The 24040-nt window shown below is 41.6% G+C and overlaps 1 protein-coding gene across 1 annotated transcript in view; it reads right to left on the reverse strand.

The window, feature by feature from the left end:
• LOC103371868 (latent-transforming growth factor beta-binding protein 1-like) overlaps positions 1-23823 on the reverse strand; it is a gene marked incomplete at its 3' end in the record, with an annotated part of 117673 nt that extends 93850 nt beyond the window's left edge. Inside the window, exons 1-2 of the mRNA XM_008301336.1 lie at positions 23188-23823; positions 13894-13964 (exon numbers count right to left, since the gene is read on the reverse strand). Of these exons, the coding sequence (XP_008299558.1) occupies positions 13894-13964; positions 23188-23519 (403 nt within the window). The remainder of the gene's footprint in view (positions 1-13893; positions 13965-23187) is intronic.
• Between the last annotated feature and the right edge of the window lie 217 nt (positions 23824-24040).

The raw sequence follows: 24040 nt of genomic DNA on the forward strand, positions 1-24040 counted from the left end.
AGGAGAAATGACTCAGAAAGACGGCGGTCCCTCTCCTTCTCCCCAGGGTCCCTGAGGGTGTGTCACCTCCTCACTAAGCTTGTTAGTCTAATTAGTGACTTTAAGATTTGTGAAAATGATTAATGAAGGGGAAATGAAATGGCTGCTTAAAGACGTCTGCTGGCATGAGGAAAAGTTACCCACCCTCCCCACACGATCATCCACGTTTCACAATACAATCACAATGTACTGAGTCTAATTAAAAATACAAACAGATATTTCTGATCCAGTCTTCACACATCTGTCTCTCATAGGATGGACCTGATGCAGGCTGACTGAACCTTAACATCACTTGTTAGGTGTGCAGCTAAGTGCACGCCTTTGAGAACCAACTCACAGAATGTGTGGTGCTGCCCCCTGTTCATCCATATGCTTGTTGCAGTGCCATTAAATGTGGCCATTTGCAACAGGTATAAACACTTGCTGCCTATGTCCTACAGCCTACTTAGTTTGAAGCACACTCAGACACTGAGGGTCATGTTGTATACAATGAAGCACCCAGCTCTACCAGATGTCCATCTCTACTGCAGTCTGCTTCAGGTAACTGTACTTCGAAATCTACACCCCTCCTTCATTTTAACATAACAACATGCCAACTTTTAAGTTCCCTGGTAGTTTGCATGCATTATAGAGGATGGTGAGAAGGTATACAGAGGTCTACCAAGAGCCAGTGAGCCAGAATACTGAGCACTCACAGAGAAAGCAGATGTTGATTGTCTTGTCAGAATGGCACATGTCAACGTCCCAGACTTAATGGATGGTAAATGAACAGTCAGTTCTTGTTGTCCTGTTGGATGTGACAAGAATGTGCAGGAGTGAAGACCTGAGTGAATTTGACAAAAGTGAAAGGGGCTGATACCTTTGACGTGGTTAGGTTTGTGCTCCTGAAGCAGTGGTCCACACCTACTGACTGTAGTAAGAGGAGGGACAAACCATGAACCACCATCAGTGTTGGGAACAGGCTGGAAGAAATCTTTTGTTGAGCATTTTACACTCCAGCATGATGGGGATAGAGGTAAGGTGCAGAGCAGCAAATACAACCCTAACCTAACCCTAACATGCGTCTTCCTGTAACAAAGTTCTCTTAATGCATCCATCCCATTGGTCCATGGATGCATTAAGGAGAATTGGATCCTCTATCAAATATAATTCCTTTCTATGAAAGTTGCTCAATGGCACATCACCAAAAAATGTCTATCAAGTTTCAGCAGGCTTTGTCCTCCCTCGATGTTTGCGTTACGCTCAGAAAGATTTGCTCACCATCTCGTAGCTGCTCCTTTTCCAGTGGTGATGTGTGGGGAAAATGCCTTTTAGGTCAGTGTGCCTGACACGGTGACCACAGGAGTTGTAGTCATGTAGTTTGCCTGCTACACTAAAATCAGCAAGAACCAGGTCCTGTTTCTGGGGACTTGTGTTAAACATGTGCCAAAGCTTCCCAAACATTTAGCTATATGTAAAAGAAGCACATATTAATCTTATTTAAGATGGGCATCAATAATTGTGGGAAGTCTGTTGAGATAATCAGAATTCTGTTGCAAATGCTGGTGTGATCATATTTTAACCCTGTATATGCTGTTGCCTCTAATTCACTTCATTTTGCAAGAGAAGTGTCAAACAAAAATTTGAAGGCGAAAAATTTGAGGCAAAAGTTTAAGTGCAGACTACAGTACAGGACGACAATGCACAAAATTTTGAATACTCAGTACAATATATATATTCCAACAGCAGCCTCAGTGTCCCTACTTTCAACATCTAATATCAGTTGAGTTACACCCATCTTCCATAAAGTGATTACCTCAAAGATGACCTCATTGCTGTCTCTCCCCCCCAGAGCTGAGTTATGTTAGCGTTTTGAAACAACCTCACAGTTAATTTTCCACTTTGGGTGACGCTTTTTTGCTTTCTTTTCCGACTAGCGTAAATAGTTTTCATTTCCCCCACCCCTCTCTGGCCTGGAGCTGAGGCTGCCATCTGTTCTGCAAATAGTTTTCTCTCTCCCTCTCCCCTCTCTCAAACTGAGGTCAGCTACATAACAGCTCTGTTCTGTGACAAGGGTGACGGAGTAAGTGATGGTAATTTACTTGTTAACTGGGGACAGGAAATAGATCAGTCATGCTGATGCCCTCGCCCTTTTGATCAAACCACGCTGGGCCTGGTGTTCGAGGAGCCCCTCCACACCCACGCTGATGTCTGCTAGGGGTCTGTAAGAGCTAAAATATAAAAGGTGTGTGTGGGGGGGGGGGGGGGTCTGCGGGTGTGTGTGTGTGTGTGGGGCTGTGTTCATGTTATAGGGATCCAAGGTGAGATGCAGGAACTGTCATGCATAATGATTTTCTTTGTGTCACTGCATTAATGCAAGACCTTAACATTCTACAGGAAAGAAAATTGCTCAGACTTTATGGGGAACTGCAACAGCATGTTTAACCTTGCATGTGGCTGGGACAGATGTTCACTGAATTCAGAAGCAGGTAACAGTGGAAAGATATGACATCGATATATGAGGTATTGAATTCCACATTATCTTAGTCACTGCTGGCCCTCAGAGTTCAGATTAGCTCTGATAACACTGTCTGTGGAGAATCTATGGGCCTCACTAATCCTCTTGGCGTAAAGACACATTTATCTTTCCACTAGCCAGCAATGACACTATAGAAACTCTGTCTTATTGAAAATCCTAGTCACAGTAATGCAATGGATGTTCTTAGACTTCACAGGGCAAACAACCACTTACACATTCAAGAAAGCAGTTCTGACCTTCCAAAGAGGATACTGCAGTTTAGCGGGTGCTGGTTGCTATCTTAACATGAGTGCTTACCAGTTTGACCTACGTAGTGAGCGCTATGCTTGGGCAGTATCATGTAAGTTATATCAAGGTATACTGAGGTACTTAGGAACCCCAAAGGTACGATCTTCAACAGTGTCAAAATCCTACACTACTTCTATGATTAAAGTTGTTTAAAACTAAAAAGCAAATGCCATCTGTGTCAGTCACAAACATAGACTCAATATAAAAGATGGACATAGTATCCAAGTCTGAAAAGTGAAATCCTAATTGAAGTGCCTCTAAACTTCATTCTTTCTAATAGCCTGCAGGGCGCAACCCCTCTGGAAGCAAAAAGAAGTCTATGAGAAAATGACCCTACGTCTCACTTAATTGTTATTTTAGGAAAGATTTTCCTATTGAGTTTATGGTCTCAATGACTAATTTAAAGTCTCCTTCAATACAGCTCGATGATCACTTTGTAAATTTATGTTCCATTTACAGGAAAACAGATGATAAAGCAGGGTATGCTTTAGGACAAGGTTATCTTGTGATTGAAAGGTTGCTACTGTGTGTAGTTTACTCAAGGTCTCAGTCAGATCCACTCTAACTTGTTACATCTGGTTGGCAACGGACAAACTTATGGCTCCACAACAATAGTCCACAAGCCAGCGGGTGTTATCATGATGGTGACACCCATCTTTTACATACAGTCTATGGTCATGACATAAGCATGGTGGAAACATGCAGGCAACAAGGGCACTGCAGGCTGGGATACAAGACTCCTTATTCAGTGATCTGGCTTTAGATCTGATGATAGAAAAAAGTCAGTTAACAGGGACAAAGCTGTGTGCACTATTCCATACAAGGAAGCTATGCTGAAAGCAGGTAACACACCAACGGAAACAGTCACCCAAATAAATATGACCTTCATCATGTTCCTTAAAAAAAAAGACACCTCCTCTTATTATATCCATCTGCTATCTGCTACTTTCCAAGCCACTGTCAAGCACAGTTTTAGAAGATGGACGAAGTTAGCTAGTAGGCCAAATCGTACTTGTTAGATTATATACTAGATTATATACCTCCAAGTTGAGTTTGAATTTATAGAAATAACTATAGTAAATGAATAAAACAAGAGACAGGTTTGAACCTGCCAGTTAGATGTTATTTTGTGTGGAGTCTGCATGTTCTCCTTGTGCCTGCATGGGTTTCCTCCACATGCTTTAGCTTCCTCTCACAGTCCAAACACATGCATGATAGTTTAATAAGTGATTCTATATTGGTTGATTTGGTTAAGATTTGTTGGAGACGTGAGCATGAGCGTGCATGGTTGTCTGCCTTTCTGTGTTGGCCCTGTAATGCACTGGCAACCTGTCCAGGGTGTTCCCCATCTCTCAACGAAAGTCAGCTGGGATAAGCTCCAGGACCCCACAACCAGTCACAGAATAAAGCAGGATACAGAATAACAGTGGTGGTTGGATGACGAACAAGAGATCACTGAACAAGTAACATGAGGTCACAAGACTGGAACTTGGAAAATGTATTTTTACTATTACTTAAGGAGGTCTTGAGCAAGCTACATCCATAAAAAGTATCAAGAAAAAATGGCAACACACATCCATGGAAGTTAGTTGGACAGGACACATCAGCCACTACGGCAAATAAAGCAACCCCATCCTCGCAGGAAGGAATTCACCAGCATGAACAAAATGTCAAGCTAAAGACTGACGTAAAATGAATTGAGTTTGATTCTTAAACTCAATTCATCTCTTTGACCATTCTTTCCTAGTTCTCTAAATGACTCCTGTCGTTTTGTGTCAGGTAAAACTTTTGTCATGTAGCCTCCTGGCCTTCTTCTGACTTCTTTACATATTTCTTATTTACTTGGTACCTCCTCCAGGTGTGTGTGTAAAATCTCTGGCTCAGCTGTGCATTTTTTTTTTACATTTCTCTGCAGCAGCTTCTTCCTATCTTAAAAACCAGCTTAGCCATTCTTTACAAAAGGGAAAGCCATTAAAATGAGAGTGAGGAGGCTACAACATAGATCTTATCAATGAAAATCAGCTTCTCCTGTTGACAATGAGACTGAACAACGCCGGAGAACACTGAGTGACGTTACTACCTGCAGAGGGCTATTAGCTCTCGCTGCAGGAAATCATTCCGTTGTCGGGTAACTAATTCAGAGAGCTTGTATCTGCAGCTGTGGTTAAGTAGAGTGAGCGCTGACAAGAGCCAGACACAATACCCAGCGACTGTCACATCTTAATCGACTTGACTTCCCCAATGCCCTGTGAACTGAAATGTCAGACACATTGCTCAACATTTGCTGTGCCTCCCCTTTCACTTCATAACACCTGCATTCAGCACACAGACCTCAAGTGTCCGTGCTGATGGACACAATAATGAGCTATAATGGACTTGGCCACAAGGCAATGAGCAGCAAATCATTTGAGTCAGCAAGTTGCCAGGTGTTCTTCTAGCCAAGCCACATGGAGAAAAGATGTTTTTGGGGGTGGGGGAGAGAAGGAAAGCGCAACCTTAGCCTTCTGCTTTTGGTGGTATGTAAAAAGACCTAACCGGACGAGAAAGAAATATCATTCTTTTCATACATTCTACAACGACTTCACTACCTACCGGAGCCGCCCCCCGGAGTCTTAGAGTCAAATCATCAGTCAGAAGAAGCCTGATGCAATGCTTCAGTTTACTACTCAACCCAAACACAACTGCATTTGACTAAAGAGCGGCATAGTGAATGAATGAATGAATGAATGAATGAATGAATGAATGAATGAATGAATGAATGAATGAATGAATGAGAACACCTTTAGAACCACAATGTGTAAATGGCGTAGCACCAAAAAAGAAGGAGACATTAAAAAATAAATCTGAGACAAAACAACCACAACCCAGGCACCCTATCCATGAACTAGCAGTATATTAAAGCACATATTGTAGATGCCAGCAGCCTGTATTGGTTGGGCTCAATTTACAATGAGGGAGATCACAAGATTTATCAAACATATACAGAATGGCAATACTGGGAGATCTTTATCTGAGCCCTTTATCAGCTGAGTATCTGCTGACATGAAGCCCAATCTGATACTCATTTAGGATGACCAAAATGGTGATTTAATATACATTGTGGTCCACTTGGAAAATCTGTTTGATTTTTATTAAGCCTTGTAATTTAAAATGGATTTAGAAACATAAAAGTTCTGACATGTAAAATGAGAAACAACTATTTCAGATTTCAACAGAACATTGGGCACTAAGCAGCACTGTGATAGTGGGAAACATGGCATTAGAAGTGTCAGAGGTAAGACTGTTATTCTGAACAAAGAGGGTTTTTCTCAGTATCAAATCATGGCTCGACTGAAGGTGCATGGGGACCTAAAACATCCCATTACATGAAACCCACAGTAAAATGTGCTGCTAAGAATATACAAGTCTGGGAGTGTTTTGCAAAACTGTATTTTGATTCCTGCAGCCAGTCGTCTCCAGACTGACCAGAGAGAAGCAGCACTCTATTCTTCAGAGACCTACTTCACCTTCTGGTTTGCATCTTTATAGAGATGGCTTCATTCTGCAGCAGAACAATGAATCCAAACACACATCAAAGCTTTGACTTGAAGACCAAAGAAGACTGCTGACTGTCATGGACTTTCCTCCACAGTCAAATGACCTCAGCTTCACTGAACATTTATGGAGCACTTGAAGACAGAGAAAGACAAACATTCCTGACATGACAAGAAGCTCACATCATAGTGGGAGAGCATGGCTCATCAGGTCTGTACAAACCAGTGGAGTCCACGCGGCTCGAGTGCTGCTGTTGTTAAAGCAAAAGGAGGAAAACAGATCCTGAGAGCTTGTGATAAATATTTTTCACAGATTCTTCTTCTCAGTCTAAACTGGTATTGCCATTTGGAATGAAACACAAAAGCTAGTGGGATTCACTAGCAAAAAAAAAAAGCATTTCAATATGCTAATGCTGTTATTGTACAGCGGTGTTACAGAGCAGAGCTTTTTCACTCGCAAATGATCTTTGGCAGAGTACAGACAGCAGCCTTCAGAGAGCACTTCAACAGGCACGTTTCATTTAGGTCTGTTTTCAAGATACTCGAAAAGTTAATGCTGACCTCATGTTGCTGCTCTTTGTCATTTTTGAGTTCAAATTGAAAAGCTCCTACATGACTGTCTGTAGTAGGGCTGCACCATATTTAAAAAAGGCTGACGGTAAAATATTTTGCTTTTCTGGGATATATTTTGCAATGTAAAAAACACAGGTATTGAAATCAAAAGACAAAGATGACTTAAATACCTGTGTTTGGAAAGAATCATTTTATAGTTAGTTAGAATTAGTTGTGCTGTCTCATGTACTGGCAATAATTATAAGGCACTGCTGACAGAGAACCTGTTTTTGGTCAACTTCATCCTTTCTATATCTGAAATATTTCCTTATTATTCACTAGGGCTGCATGATTGCGGCTAAAATGATAATGACAAACATTTTGATCAATATCACGATTAATTGGCTCGATTGTTTAATGATTGTAGAGGCAAAACAGTTCATTCCACTTTTCATTTAAATAAACGGAGCACTGCAATGTTTTGTAATCTAATGTGCAAATCTATATTAAATCATGACTTCAAATAATCGTTTCCTGAATTCAGTGTACGAGGTGTGTCAGAAAAGTTCCAGGACTGGTGTCACAAAAGATATATTCCAAACCCAAACTACAAACTACTAGTTTTCCCCTTCAGATGATCAACCAGCACGTCTACAAAGAGATCCTGCAGCGTTTGCTTCGTTTAGTGCACGGGAAGAGGCCAGAGTTGTGGCAGGACAAGTTTTGGCTTCACCATGACAATGCACCTGCTCACAATGCCCTGAGCATCCCACAGTTCCTGGCTGAGAAGAACATCGCCGTGCTGGAGCAACCTCCCTACTCAACCCACCTGGCTCTGTGGGATTTTCTTCCTCTTCCCCAAGCTCAAGGGGGTCATCAAGGGGATCCGTTTTGAAGACGTGGACGAAATTAAAATGGCTGTGACGACGGAGCTGTGGAGGATCCTGGAAGAATCCTTCCAGGAGTCGTGGCAGACAAGGCTGGGAAAGTGCGTTAGACTCCAGCTGGATTACCTCGAAGGGGAAAACTTGTAGTTTGTAGTTTGGATTTGAAATATATCTTTTGTGACACCAGTCCTGAAACTTTTCTGACACACCTCGTATGTCCTCAAAGTAAAATATACAAAGAACTGTACCCAAAACACCTCGCTTGCTCTTGCTTTTTGAGAGGTACTACGATTTGTCTGGTTCCCTAAATGCCTTCTTTTCAGGCTACAGTCGATGCAAGCTGGGCAGCTGTGCACAGAGAAGCCTCCAGTCTGAAACCTAATGATTTTCTCTTTTATGAGAAGAGTTTTCTCTGAGTGTGAACTTCAGCATCACAGTTGATGGTGTTCAAAGACAAAATCTGGATTAATATTTGATTATCTATATCAGGCTAAGGTGTTGAGTATCATAAAGAAAAGATCAGATATTGATCTGCTTCAATTTGGATGACACTGACCTGTTAAAATACACCTCAATCAGCCCTGATACTGATCCTTGAAATTGGCTCAGGAAATCTTGAGTATAAGGAAGGCAGGTCCTGCTTTATTGCAGCACTAAACATATAATCCTGTGTTGTAGAGGGACACAGTGTCAGTTTTATTATTTAAATTCATACCCTGTTTTCGAACATGCTGGAGTCCATACACCAGCCTTCACTCTCATGTTTTCCAGCTTTCCTCAAGGAAAGTAAACCATGCAACTAAATAAAGCTCCAGAGCTATTTTGTCAGTGAGATAACCATGGCATGGTCCCTAAAGGTGGGTTTGACAAAGCGCTATTCTGTGCTGCAATTTAATAATCTGCCGACATTTAACTTCATCCAGTCTGGACGAGTAAATGGAATGTCTCCTGATCATTTCTCCTGAATCAGAAGAGTTTTGTATAGCTGAATCACATGTTGTCAACTGTGGCTGCCAAGGATAGAGGCAAACAGAAACACTGTTCTACATCAACAAGTAAATGTCCAACATGCATCTGTGTCCATTTCTGTTATTTATTGGGGTCAGGGAAGAAGACAAGGAACATTCCTGACCGACGGCCATTAATAACACAGGGCTACGAGTCTGACTTCTGCAGCAATAACAAGGTAAACCATACACAGATGGACAAATAGATTATGGCTATATCTGTAAATAGCTGGGTCTTTTCTGTGCTCTGTCGCAGAACATGTGATTTAACAGGCTGCTGGAAACATTGCGAGAGTGAAATTTCCACTGCTTCTTCTACGTTCTTCAACATTAGAAGAAAGCCTGTCATGGTTAGGTTCGCAGAGGATGTGGGGGTTGAAGTGACAACATGAAAGAACCCTTTATGCACGGTGACTAAATGGTCCTGTGGCCAGAACCAGAATAAAATCAGGTCCGTTGTTCAGTCACTTGTTTATAGTGAGGGAGTGGAGAGGGGATCTGTTTGAAGCCACCACGTAATATTAATAATGCCACAATTGCACAACTGTGACATATTTTACAGGCTGTTTATGCAAGAAACTGTTTACTTTTGTTGAAAACAGAACAGGTTTACATTTTTACGCTCAATAATGTAGAGTTGTAGATGTCGTAGAGGCTGAATGAGGGAGCTGAAAAAATCATTAGCTCATAAGGTTTGTGTGACAAAATCAAATGCTCACATGCTAGATTTATCTTGTAGTTTAAAAAGGCAGTGTTTGGGCACATTATGTATTTAACAATTTGAAAAATTAGCTTTGGAAAACAAAGGTAAAGTATTTCGGGAATACTTTGCAGCCTATCACCCAGAGACTAACTTGAGCAGAGTGGAGAACAAATTTCCAACGCTACCAGACTGACCAACTCACATTGTAACATTTTGCCATTTATGAAAGGAACAAGAAAAACTGTTTGATTTTCAATGCCCTGCACCCATATCATTTTACATAATTTTGCAATGAGACTGTTATCCATTGGTGAAAACAGGAGCAACACAGTGGACCCTCCCACTGAGTCAAGAATCCAAATCATATGGAATCTTGAGTCTCCCAAGTTCCCTTAAAAATGGATAAACCTAGAGTATTAAAACAGGTATGGACATCTAAAAAAAAATAAATGGCACACTATTCAGCAAATGCTAAATCACAGGCAAAACATTTTAAACTCTGTATTTATTGATTTTTTAATCTGTGCTTTGAATTCTCAGTTGCTACAGATCAACAAACAGGAATAAATTTATGGTTCATTGCACAACTCATTTGCAAAATCTAAAAATACAAATAAATTGTAACTAATTGAACTAATCTATAACTAATTACTGCTAGCCAACTGGAATATAGCACTTTTTTCTTTCAGGTCCATATTGGTCCAAAAAGAAACAACAGCTTTGTTCACTGAACTCTGTATAACTGACTTCAGTATGTGGCTGTGAGAAGTATAGATGACTGTCCAGGCCAGAGACCTTGAGGAATGTCCCCTATTGGTCATTGTCCAGAGAGTTTGTGCAATGTTTCCTGTGCCTGTATAAACAAAAGGGGTTTCTCCACCCATGCTGCAAGTCTTCAAGTGTTCAGCTGATATGGGCTGTTAACTCCAACTCAAAAACGTTTCACACTGAAGAACAAACCTGAAATGTCTCTTCAGATGAGCAAAGGCTTGCATCATAGTCCTCCTCATTTTGCTATCTGAGCATGGCACTAGAAAAAGGGCAACAGCAACCAAACTACACAGGGTTCATCCCATGAGTAGCTGTTGACACATGATTTCGTGGCAATGGCTTGGGTACAAAGTTGACCCTCAGACCTCAGGGTGACACTACAGGAAAGCCAATGAGGTCATTAAAATATTTCAGATTTGTCCTTCATGGACCAGAGAAAATTTCATGGAATTACTGTCTTTCACAATTTCAACAACAGACAATGGAGCCACTGAGTACACTGAAGTTATGAGGTCACGGTAGGACTAGTAAAGTCAAAGTAACCTCAAATGATTGGAATTTATCTTCTAGGAACCACGCATGGCCTTGCCAAATTTTAAAGCAACTGCATTTAAGTCTGACCAAAATATCTTAATTCAAAGAACACTCCATGTCGGCAAACAGAGAGCATTGTAGGAGTTTAGCCAGCAATGGGTCACCATGAAAAGCCATCTGTGGCAGCTAATGGCTTCCAATCTGCGCTCATGTTCTCAAAACAGACCGGGGTTGGCAAGGACAGCATTCCTATTGCCAAGTGGCCAATGAAGCCAAGACATTATCGATGCAAAAGTCATGTCCATGGCTCAAAGGAACTCTATTAGCATATGGACTCATGTGTATTATATTTAATTTTCATTAATAATTGATCATTGATTGAAAATGCTGCCATAACTGTTTAAAGTTTGCATCCCTAACGCCAGCCCTTAGCTTACCAGTAATAGTATGTCTAAAAGCCAAGGATGATAGTTACTATCTCATCAGATATGAAGCACCACCTGTCACGATGCAGTTTCTATTTAATAGCCCCTCTGCTGTACAATATACCACACTGAAGATGACATACTTAGAGTGTAATTTCAAATATAAAGACTAGCAGAGCCAGACTGTGAGTGCTATAGAACATATGGGGACTCCTGGAGCTATCCAGGGAACACAACAGCTTTCCCACTAGGATCTCAACTGGGCACAAGACTGGAGAAAGCTGTTTACTTCTTAAATGAGTTGGCAAGACACAGCAAAAAAGAAAATGATCTGGCCAATGCTTCTGGGCCAAGAGGTATAATCCATTTCAAATCAGTTTCTTTTTCACTCCTAGACATGTGCTCTCTCGCCAGTAGGACAGTATAATAACAGCCTTCTCATGACTTGACAGGCACCAATTGAAAAAAATAAAACGTCTAGACACTGGGCCTCATTCATGAAAGTGCATGTTTGTGCAGATTTAACTCATGCATAAGTACATATTAACAACGATCACAGGATTTATCAACCTTTTTTTAATTTATAAAATATTTGTATAGAAAAAAGAAAGTGTGTGTGTAGTCGAAACCACTTGAAAACAGATTTACAGTCATGAGAAAACAAGCACAAGTGAACCCATGAAATACAACATAAACGTTGGCAGGCTGTCACAGAATCAGCAACCGGGTAGTTTCTTGTTTTTTAGTATCTCCTCTTAAAATATATCACAGCATGGAAACTAAAAGACAATTGAGGCATGGATAGTGTTGCACTGGGTTGTACACATGAACAATGCTTTAAATCTGTTCAACTGGCCAATCCGGGTGTCAAGTGGTTGTGAATGTCAACTGACAGTTCCAAAAAGCTCAATCAAATGATCGACACAGAACCCCCAACACTGTCCCACCATCCAACATGCAGTTCAGAAAAAGCATAATTCCAGCAGAGCTGCTTCATAATAGATGGTGGTGCTGAAGGGGATGGTGAAAAGATTTTAAAGGATTTAACTGATTGTGAGAAATGTCAGATACTAGAAATAAGTTAATAAGCAGAAAAGAAGCAAACAAAGCAAACCTATTCACTAAAAACTGAGCTGAGTTGAGTGTGTCTGCATCTGGGTCCAGTCCTGATTTTCCCCTGACAAAAAAATTATTCACCCCAATCAGACTGGTTTTGCTGCTGGCCCTCAAAAATCCCAGCTTTATCTGAGTCCCACACAAAAAGCCTCATCTTCCCTTTAGAAACATTAAGTCGATAATATTTTTTCTATAAATTATTAATGGCCTGGTCTCTAAATTCAGGTTCTGTAGTTAATGAGTTGGTGGTCGTTTTGGAAAATATTGCTTTGCTTTTGACTTGAAGGATTATAGAGGAGCTTTGATGTCTTCAGTGCGACTGATAGTTGGCACTCTGTAGCTCCTGAAATTGTCCAGCCTTCAACTTTTGGAAAGTCCAGTTAAAGTTTAAAGGTCTACACAGTTGTATAGTGTTTGTGGTTGCAAAGTTACACTAACAAGACTCTTTTATCAGTTTAATGTTTGTGCTCAAATATGGGAAACAGAATATTAAACTACTTGGTAAATGTTACACTGCTAATGGAAACATCAAGAGCAGAAGACTGCTACTCGACAGAGACATCAAGACGCCAGACAAACTGTGCTTGTTGTCCTCTCTAAGTTTAACCAACCAGCATGTGTCTTCTCCGAGACCAATTACCATCAATACTTGCACAGCAGTTTTTTGTGGCCACTCAGAAGTACCTTCCCTGAAGTAGGTACTTTTGTATTCTCCTGAAAATGGCCTTTAAAGGGGTTCTACAGGGGCAGTCTGTGTGATCGGAACATGCACAAAGGTTCGGCCTGCCTTAAAACGGCCCACAAGCTCCTGCGGTGGAAAACAGCCTTATGTTTGCTGCATTATCAGACATAGATAAATGGGCAGAATTTTGAGAAACATAACCAAATACTTGCACTCAGCTGCTGCTCACTGCCCTTCAGGATAAAGAATATGATGGACTGCCAGAAAAGCTTAAAGACGCTCTCCCAAGATGCCACCCTTATGTAACTCCAAAGAGAAGGTCAATCATTCGCAGATGTAAAGTCTGTCCACAGACACACAACACATGACCAGTTTAAAAACATTTTACAGCGGGGAACATCATGTTCCCAAATTCCAAGATGGTGGTGCCTTCATATGAGAGCAATTAAGAAACACAAGTCAATTAACATTTATGAGAAGTGGGCTGAGGCTTCCTTGACAATGGGAAAGTGGGTCAGTATTTATATACCGATATCATTTTAATTCTTTTTTAATTTTCCCATTTTGTGTTCAACAGTTTTTAGGAAATAACAGAATAATCCATCATGAAATATTCCAATTTAGAATAATACATTTGAAAATGAGAAGAAGGGATAATGCCAAACAAAACCGGAGAAGCTGCAGCAGTACAGGGTTTCAAAGCTGTTATCAACCATTGAGAAGAACACGGTTTGTGCCTGAAGCATTTTGGCTAGCACCCAATGTTGATGTGCAGACTGGAGTCAAGGTATTAAAGTGAAGATGCCGATGTGCTGAAAAGAGTTTAGTGTAGACTTACGCTTTGTGCACCGCTGCGATCCCTGAGTTTTACTCCATCCATGACAGCACTGCCCTCCACAGACATTCACCCTGCAAAGACAAAACAAGCAGAGACAGATGAAACAACCAGACGCACAAAGATGCAGACATGTAACTCATGCCAGCAGAAAAAAGCACACGCTGATTGATGTCAGACTCTTTCTTGGACACTCTCCCTGTCTCCTTCTCCTATTGCTGTATATCAATAATAGAGGTGAGCTGTGTTTGAAGATCCCAACTAAACTGCCAAGCCAGCCCACAATTTATCTGAGCTCTGGCTTGTTGATGCTAAACAGGTTTTTGACCTTTGAAAAGATGTTATTAAGCTTGAGGTAAAAAAAAAAACAAAAAAAAAAAACAGGGCATGTCAAATTTGATTTGAGGTTTTTAACACCTCCAGTGGTGTCCATGGGGTTCAAGAGGTTCGACACAAATCACATCATTGACTAAACGCTGCACCACTGTTATCTGATTTTTGGCACTAATCTGTCAGGCTCTACAAATTCTCACCGGATGTTTTCCAGACTTGAACGTCATCCCAAACACAGAACTCATGAGATGTGGTTTGTGATAGTAAATATGACTGAGATAGAGTTGTGGTAGTTTTTTTTTAGCCTTGAAAAGCCAACCTAAATCTTAAAACTTTCGGTTTGGAAAAGATCCTGATTGAGTCAGACTGTAAGAAGCTGGACCAGCCTGAGAAATCCTAACTCACGTCATCATCAAAGTGAAGGGCTGAAATAATTAAATGAGTCACCAGCTCTTGAAGCTCTTGATGAGTTAAAGATGCAACATAAAGGAGGATTAAGCCACATTATAGGTCATTTTTAAGCCTGGTGTCAACACACAGACAGACAGCTCTGACACCTATGGATGAGTGGTTGTTGTTGCACTAATTCTGTAGTCTGTAGTAGTCTGCACCAAGACTCTGTTGCATACACACGCATTATGTCATATCTTATGTCATAGCACGTGCACTGTTGCCCTAATAGGTGTCATGTCAACTGTCATCTGACACAATCTTTGCATGCACAGGTCCTCACATACTCGCGGATGCAGGCAGTAACACCGGCTTTAGGTGGTGACACCAAGGTAGTAACACCAAGCGAGGTGGTAGCCAAGAGTTGACTAGAGCACCCAGATGAAAGTTCATGGTTTGTCCCTTTTCAGACAACTAACAGAAGATATGCACTACAACAGCAACCCATGTCAAGACAGACCCAGTCGTCTCGCTATAATGATTCAGCCTTTTTTCAAAGTGGCTCAGGTCTTTATACCTGCCCATTTCTCCTTAATCCAATGTTGACTGCAACAACTGCATGCTGACTTAATATTGTTATTATGACTTACTGTTATTATTCCTTTTAATATGCAAACATGAGGCATTCTTTACATTTAGTTACATGACACAATGTACTCGATTTCAGACCATCAAATGCTGGCTGCTTTCCCTCTATCTTCTGTATCTTTTCTTCCACTTAAACAAAATTATGAACACATGTCATAACATCATGACATCAGGAACAGGCTTGTGAAGCAGCTGAAATGCTCTGACCCATTCACACACACTGCCAGTGCTGGTTTGACCTGCGCCATGGTGTCAGTCTCAGTGCGGTGATGTGAGTGAACACTGCAGTGTTTGCCACAGTTTGGAGATTTATTTGCCGTGGTGGAGCCCAGTGAATGGGGGAGGGTTGTTTATGTGCTGGTGAGAAGCTCTAACACTTGAAAGTTGGCTATAAAACAGTACTGCATATATGTTGAATACTACTTGCCTGTAATTTATCCTGATTTAAAATAGCTGTCCTGATGCTACTACAAGTCAGCACCCAGTTAGATGTGACACAAGAAAAAGATCCAGTTCACAAAAAAGTGTCGGTACACAATCTGCACAAAGAAAAAAAAATAGCAGCACCTGCTGCATGATGCAACAAAACATAGTTATAGACCCATTTCTGTTGCAGATTTACATGAAATCAGGTTCTACACACACACTCCACCTCCTGATCCTCGCAGCATTGTGTAGCCTCGTAATGATTCAGATAAGAGTCATTTGCTTTCTGTGGGGGTGACAGAAATTCGCAGCTGTATTTTATTCACAAATCTCACATCAAAACGTTCTGCCAGGCCACAAACTGAGCAGCTGAGGACGGGCTGCTGGACCACACACAGCCTGGTGGCCTTGGGTCATCCTACCGCTTGTTCTCCCTCTTTCACTCTAACTGAAGACTCCTGGCCCAAATAAAACCTACCTACCATAATGGTGGTTTCGAACATAAAACACACACACAGAGTGAAATCAGCTGCTTTAGCCACTTGTCTGCAAATTCCATATGGAGGCAGGCGCTGGTGGACTGCTTGTATTAGCTCAGAACACACAAGCTGAAAATGTATCTCCCCCTTGCCTTCAAACACTCCTAATGGTTTCCTGGCTGCTTCCATCCTTGTCCCTTTCCTTCCATGCCGTCTTCCTGCCCTGCTTTCCTTTTCATTCTGTCTGTTTCTGACCGAACAGAGAGACATCCTGGGTATTACAAAGTAGGAGTAAAGACGAGTGTATAGCTTGGTGTCCATGCAACATCATCATGAAGCATGTAAATTAAACACAAGAGGCAAAAAAACAAACCAGAATAACTGAACTCATATGGACTAAGAAATCATACAGTCACTAATGGATTACCGTTTCATCACCAAAGGTCACATTTAGTTCACAGTCGTCTTGCATGACAATACGTAGCCCTGATATTTATCAAGTCAGTCTGGCATCACGATCAGGGCGCAAAGAGTCCTGGCAGAAACATTGCATCAGGCTCAGCTTTTGCTGTAATGCAATGTAATGTGATAGTCACGTGACAAGATGATAAAATGTGTCCAAGTGTATATTAGGTCCAGTTTTATTGTTTTTTGTTTGTTTGTTTGTTTGTTTTTATTTATTCATATTCTTTCACTTGACCAAATTACCCAACATCTCATTTTATCTTTTCATCAGTAAGCAGAAGACACACAGATGTAGCCTGCACTGAGACCTGGTGACACAAGTAGCCCAACTGCTGTTTCAGATTGTCCCCAACTTCAGAACACAGCAGCTCAGCTTCTCACTGGTTTTAGCAGACAGCACATCTAACTGTGGCTTTCCTCTCCTGCTTTTGTTAAAACACTGATTGGCACTGTGTTCGGTCCCCACGAACAATCAAACATCCCTTTCAGCGAAGACTGCAGCTACTTGCAACTACACATATTGCTGGTTGTCAATTTATATCAAATGTTAAAAAGAGTTATATTTGTCACTCCAATGGAAACAGTATAATATTTAGGTCATTGTCTACACTGTAGACTGTTAATTATACTTTGTCTCTTGTTAACTGCAACATCACTTTGACATTTAAAGAATAGGCTGCAACAGACATACTAGGCAGCCTGTCTGCTGTACACAGAGAAGGAACACAGTTACAGTCGTCTGCTGTAGACAAGATCATCATGAATGTATAAAAATGCTGCTGTTCACGCTAAATTAGCCACAGCAGCAAACCATTAAAAGGCCATCAGTCACGGTATGCAATCATTAGGATCTTTAAACAAAGAACACCCACAGTTTTATTCACACAAGAAATGACCAAAATATGAGTGGCATTTCAATGGAGTCTTCTAAAAGTGTTCAAATAAATGAAATATGGTTTAGCAGCCATATTCCCTGGTGTAAGATTTACAGTCGTAAACAAACGTTTACTTACACTTGTCAAGACCATGTGTACCATGGCAGTCTGACGCGCCCAATGGCTCCTACAACTCTGATTGAATCACTGAACCACATGTCAAGAAAACAATCTTGCATTTTGATTCTTTGATAGATTTATTATAGCTCTTCTGGAAAAATTACGAAATCTGTAGGGTCAAAAATATACATAAAATAACTTGAATTATCACTTTTGGTGATGTAGAAAACTGTGTTTTTTCAAATTTCGTGCCATTGCCTCTTAAATTCTTGTAATAGCGATCGACTACAGCTGGTGACTCCTCTGTGCCAGTTACGATCCACTCATTAGACTCAGCCACAAACACTACAGTTGGAAAGTCTGAGGAGCTCAGCAAAGGTCTGAAAAAGTAAATCATTGACTTGAACAAGTCAGGAGAGTCACTAGGAGCCATTTTAAAGCAGCTACAGACCCCAGAAACATTTGTACAAAAAATAGTTTGTGAGTATAAAGTGGATGGTACAGCTGTGTCACTGCCACAATCAGGAAGAAAACACAAACTATCATCTGCTGCCGAGAGACAATTGGATGGTCAAGAGTCAACCAGGAACCACTAAAAATGGGTCTGCAAAAAATAAGAAGCTGCTGGAACACGGTGGTCCAAGAATATCTTAAATCGACATGAGCTGAGAGTCCGCCATACAAGTAGGGCTGTAAAAAATATCGATACCTCGACACTAAATCTTTACTAAAGCTGGTATCGAGCAGCGATATTCAGTTCCCATTGTATTAATACTTTTCCGTCTCTCGTGGCTTCCTTCAATTGACTCCGATACGTGTGTTTCCTTCAGAGCCCAGGGTGCTGCTGTGTACAGCAGCCTGACGGGAATCAGTAGAAGAAGAAGCCGCAGCTTGGAAGGAAACAGCACCGTCCGACCAGTAGGGCTGGTCCGGATAAAGCTCTGACGGGGTGGAAGTGGGCGGGACGCACAGGCAGTATTTGGCTGCTAATGCCAGTTTTGGACAGCAGACACAGTTCTGTTTCCACCATCAGCAGCGGAGGCGGTGAATATTAGGATGTCAAAATTACTGTCCGAATACCACGACAACAACCGAATATTCAAATATCCGGGTCCAGTCCTACCGACCAGATCGGAAAAACTTTGCTGACTAAAATGGCAACAGCTACTTCACTGCCTGTTTTAGTTGAAAATAAAAACGGTGAAAGTGCAGTCTGGAAATACTCTGGGTACACAACCAACGAGAGGTGACAAACTTTATCAAGCAGTGCTTTACGGCGATAGCCACCAAGTCAAGTAACACGACATCTGGAAGACAAACACCCCAAACTCTAAGACAAAATGAAACAGGTTTGTAAATAATATAAATAGTGTACTACTAAACATACATCCAGTTGCACCAACAAACTAGTGTTTATTTAGTTACAAAAAAAAATTAGCATTAAGCTAAAGCTAATGGCTTGCTGCTGTTGCACAACACTACATACAATAAGGAAGCCTTTTCTCTTGAAGCGACACCTTAAGCCTCGACTGAAGTTAGTTGCTGATCTACAATGATTTAAAAATATATATATATACAGTTTTAAGAAAAGGCCCTTCTGGAGAAAAGTTCTGTGGTCAGATGAAGCAGTTTGGAGGACAAGATGTGGAGAAGGTGAGGCCCTTAAACCCCAAGAACACCAAACCTACAGACAAGCATGGTGGTAGCTGTATTACTCTCTGCAGATGTTCCAGTGGAACTGGTGCTTTACACAAAGTAAATGAGAAAATGAAAGAGGAGGATTACCTCCACATTCTTCAGGAAAATCTAAACTCAGCAGCCAGACGGTTGGGTCTTGGGTGTTTCAACAAGACAATGACTCCAAATACACCAAAGTGGTAGAAATGGCTAAAACAGGCTAGAATTAAGGTTTTCTACCCAAAGTCCTGACTTAAACCCCATCAAGAACCTGTGAACTGTGATGAAGAAACAAATCTGTCAGAAACAAACAAATTTAGTTCAACTGTGCCGAGTACATTAAGAAGAGTCGTCAAGACACAACAAGAAGCTTGTGGATGGTAATCAAAAGTACCTAGTTGAGGTAAAGATGGCCAACGGACATTTACCCAAATAGGAGCACTGCTGCATGTATATTTTGACACAGCAGGTTTTGTCATTGATGAATGATGCCGAAATGCTAAGTAACATAAAAATAGTTAAGCGAACGATGCCATCCAAATATAGCCTGTGTTTTTTAAAAAAACAAAAGAACATTTACTGTGTTCTACGTTCAATGCAGGCAGCATCTTACAGAAAAACCGCATCCCGAAGGACAATTCCAGTTTATTTCAACTTGGTGTTTTAACCATTCATCTGCAGTCACACTAACTCAGCACTCTGCAGTCTACAGTTGACAGGTAACAAGTGGTCCCACAAACTAGCCTGAGAACAGTGCTTTTTGGTGAAATAAGTGTAAGCTCCCTGCAGGTTTTATTTGAGTAATTTTAAACATTTGTTTTCAGTCTTTCAATGAAAGTAGACACAGAAATGACCTGCCTGGAATGGATTATCTGTTAACTACATTAGAGATCTCCATTCACAGAAAGTACTTGTTGGCTGACCAAATCACTGACATCTTCTTTACATTTGCGTACAGGTGGATTTTAAAGGCCCTACAAAGATAATTTCACTTCTTTAGGATAATTAGACCTCTGCTCTGAACCAAGGAGAATGATAGGGTGCAGCTCCTTTGCCATAACAGCTGCGGGAAACTATTTTCACACAAGACGCATTGACATGTCGCAGTAGTAAAACACAGGTGTAAATAATAAACAAATGACAGCTGTATTCCATTTAGCTGTTTCAGATTTAGGCTCCTAGCGTAAAGGCTGATTCACTGTTGTGGCTTAACAGGATACATGAGTAGAACAGGATATTTGTGACACAGCAACAAAAGCACAAGCGTAATTAATAACATTAATGATGTCTGGGTTCCATTAAGTATCCGGTTAATTCATGTCAGCCAGTTAGCACACACAATACCAAAAGCCTCATCTAATTGGAATGCAGCCCCCATTCATGTTATCATTTACATCAGTGTTTTTGTTGGAAGGACCCGGCAAAGAAGTCCTGCTAACCTCCGCTTTTAGAGTCTACAACAGTTGAGTTGGTAACTGTATATACTTGCTGTTTCCTGGGCCAACATGATAAGCACAAACCAGATTGCTTAAGTTTCATCCAAATTAAACCGTGTCTCATGCTGAACTTCAGCCTTTTATGGTTCTGTGAGATTCAAAAAGCAAAAACGCTTTCAGGTCATCTTAGCTCTTGAAAAATACTGTGGACAGTATTCATTTTTTTTATGTACTACTTATGTATTTATTGGTCCAGGGAGTTTTTCAGAGCACGCGGCTGCCACTGACATGTAAAGACACTCTCTCTAGAGTATTTGGTTTGTCCATTCTGGGCTACTGTAGGAACATGGTGGTGCAACATGGTGGGCTCCATATATAGAGTTCAGTTTCTGTTCCGTGCCTTTTGTAATTGACATTTTCTTTTTTTTTGTCTCATGTTGTTTTCATCCATTTTCATCCAAGTCCCATTTTCAGGGACTAATGTAAGTACATTGAGAGAATAAAAAGGGAATAAGAAAATAAAATCTTGACAGACATGTGACTGCCATATGATTTTTTAAACACTCTTGTACATGTGTTGTTGTTTTTTTTTTATATATAATAGAAAGACTATGAACATGAACATAGTGTGAGACTTGAAGGTAAATAAACTTAAACAGTAAATTCTTGATTTAAAATAAGAAAAACACATTCAACCTTAAATGAAAGAAAGGCAAATGGGTGAAATGTGTCTGAACCACATCTTGTAAACCCTCCAGCATTTGTACATTTTCATTTGATTTTATGCTCAATTTTTCTTTCTTTTTTCTCCCCAGTGCAATGGTACGGTGGCATTAATAAAAAAAAAATATTTCAAAAAGCCTCTTCTTGGCTTGGTTAAAACTGGGTGGAGCTATGATGCAATTATGTGAGGTCACCGTACTCAGAGAACCAGTAAGAACCCTAATGGCCTGTTCCAACTGCACATGTCACAACTAAAAGACAAATATCCTCATCTTAACCATGTCACCATTCTAAAGTTTCCTCAAAGCTGCAGGCATCACAAGAAACACACTTTGATGACTTCACTTTTCATAGCCTTTGGCTGTAAAACAAAAAAAAAAGACGGACGTAGCCTCCAGTTCTGAAAAGTGAAGCCAATGCATACGTGCCTTAAACCTGCATTTTTTTAACAGCCAGTAGGGGGCGACTCCAATTGCAAAAAGAAGTTTGACTCTATAGAAGTCTCAGAGACAATGACTACATCTCTCCCTTGATTTGTTACTTCAGGAAACCTTTTCTTAATCAGTCCATGGTCTTAATCACCAGTTTCAAGTCTTTCTGAATACAGCATGTGTTTGTAACTTGTCTTTCCTATTTAAAGTAAAATAAGACAATAAGCATCACTGTGTCCTGAATTTACAGTTACCACCATCTTTTATATACAGTCTCGCTGTAGAACATGTTCTAGCAGTTGGGACCAAAGTTTCTGGCTTTGATTGGCTACTCACCATTTTATCGCCCTCAAGATGTCACTTCCAAAGAGGACAAATCCTAGATCTTAGATTTACACACATCCAACAGGATCAGTCTCACAGACTGCAATAATTGTATATATATGAAGGATGACGTGTGCAGTGAGAGCAGGTCTGGACAGGTGCAGCAGAGGACGGTCAGTCAACTGCAGCCTCCCACAAAGGAGAGGCCGAATGAGTGGAAACTGCTATGTGGGTATCCTAAGAGTGTGCGGGGCCTATACAGCTGCTAACTGATAACCACGTCTTCTGTGTGACTTTGTCATATACAAAATTCCTACTGTCAGCCTACACTGCACGTGGAAGACAACAGTCAAGCAATGATTTAGTCACACTCCACAAGAAATACCTGAACCAGCCCAACAGAATGCTCACAGACAGAGCCGACAGGGAATAGTCTTTGAGTTGAGAACAATTTGGGTGCATCTAGTATCCAGAAAATGCAATCAGGTACTATCAGCAGTAATAATTTAATCCAAAGCCAGACATAGTCCATTAAACTGGTGACACAGTGTTTGACCTGCACAGTGAGAGTGCAAGCAAACTCTCAAATCAACACTGTCAGCTCCAATTAGTGTCAGAGAGTCAGCAGCTGATCATAAGGACGCATGTATGTGGTACTGCTGAACACGTTTCATCCTGTTAGCTGAACAATCAACTAGTGTGTGTGTGTGTGTGTGTGTCTGTGCGTGTGTCTGTGTGTGTGGTGTGTGTGTGGTGTGTGTGTGTGTGTGTGGTGTGTGTGTGGTGTGTGTGCTGTACAGATGAGGCTGTGTGTCCTTTAGTGCATCATACAAGTGCACAGCCGTTTGACTGTCATTTTAGAATTCATTTCCAAACTGCCTGCTTTGTGATCAATCTGAAGTCATGAAGTTCACTTTCATTCCCAGCAGCCAGCACTTCTCCCCCCTGACCCTGATCCAGAGCCTCTTACCCGGACAGCTTCATGAGCTGCTCCTGCTCGCTCTGCTGCGGGACTGCAGCCCCCTGGTTCCCCATCCTGCGGGTCCGGACCTGGCCGCCGAAGTTGGCGCTGAGCTCCACGTTGTATGTGTGCGGCTGCCCCGCCGGGCCGCGCCGCGTCGAGATGGAGCTGACTCGCACTGCGCCGTCCGCGGCGGCCGCCCCCGGCCCCGGCCCCGGCCCGGGCTGCAGCACGTACAGCCTCCTGAAGCCGCTCTGACTCTGCTGCCGCTCCGCTGACACTAAACCCGGAGAGAGAACCAGACCGAGGGAAAGCAAGAGGCCGCATGTAATCCAAGCCATGTCCACACCGAAGAGAAAGTAAAGAAAAAGTTTGCTGGAGTTGGAAGAAGGTCCAAGTTCTGAAAAAACTCCTCTGAGTCGCTCTGCGTTAGAAAACTGGTGTGTTCCTGAACATAGTCCTGTAGCAGCCTCCAGCCCGGTGTGCCAGAGCACCAAACAAGCTAACACTGGCCCTCAAAGTCCTGGTGAAGGTTTAAATCAAACAGGGCATGTAATGTAGGAATGTCGCTGTGCTCTAGAAGCTGGTCGGCCCGCTGTCTGTCTGTCTGTCCGTCCGTCCGTCTGCGGCGCTGAGCTGCTCCGGCTGCTGCGCTCTGACTGGCTCTCAGTCAGCAGCCTGAACTCCAGGAAAGTTTCTCTGTTGGAGGTGAACAGCAGCTCTGCCTCCAGACGTGACGTCAGGAGGGGGAGCTACTCCAGCCCCGACAACGTTTGCTTCTTGGGGCCCAAGGGTGTCAGGGGACCCGCACTGAAGCACACACAGGCCCGCTGCCCGAGCCTCCTCAGCACACACACATTCT

The sequence above is a fragment of the Stegastes partitus genome, unplaced genomic scaffold (genome assembly GCF_000690725.1).
Source record: "Stegastes partitus isolate 25-593 unplaced genomic scaffold, Stegastes_partitus-1.0.2 Scaffold1661, whole genome shotgun sequence".
Classification (NCBI taxonomy): domain Eukaryota; kingdom Metazoa; phylum Chordata; class Actinopteri; family Pomacentridae; genus Stegastes; species Stegastes partitus.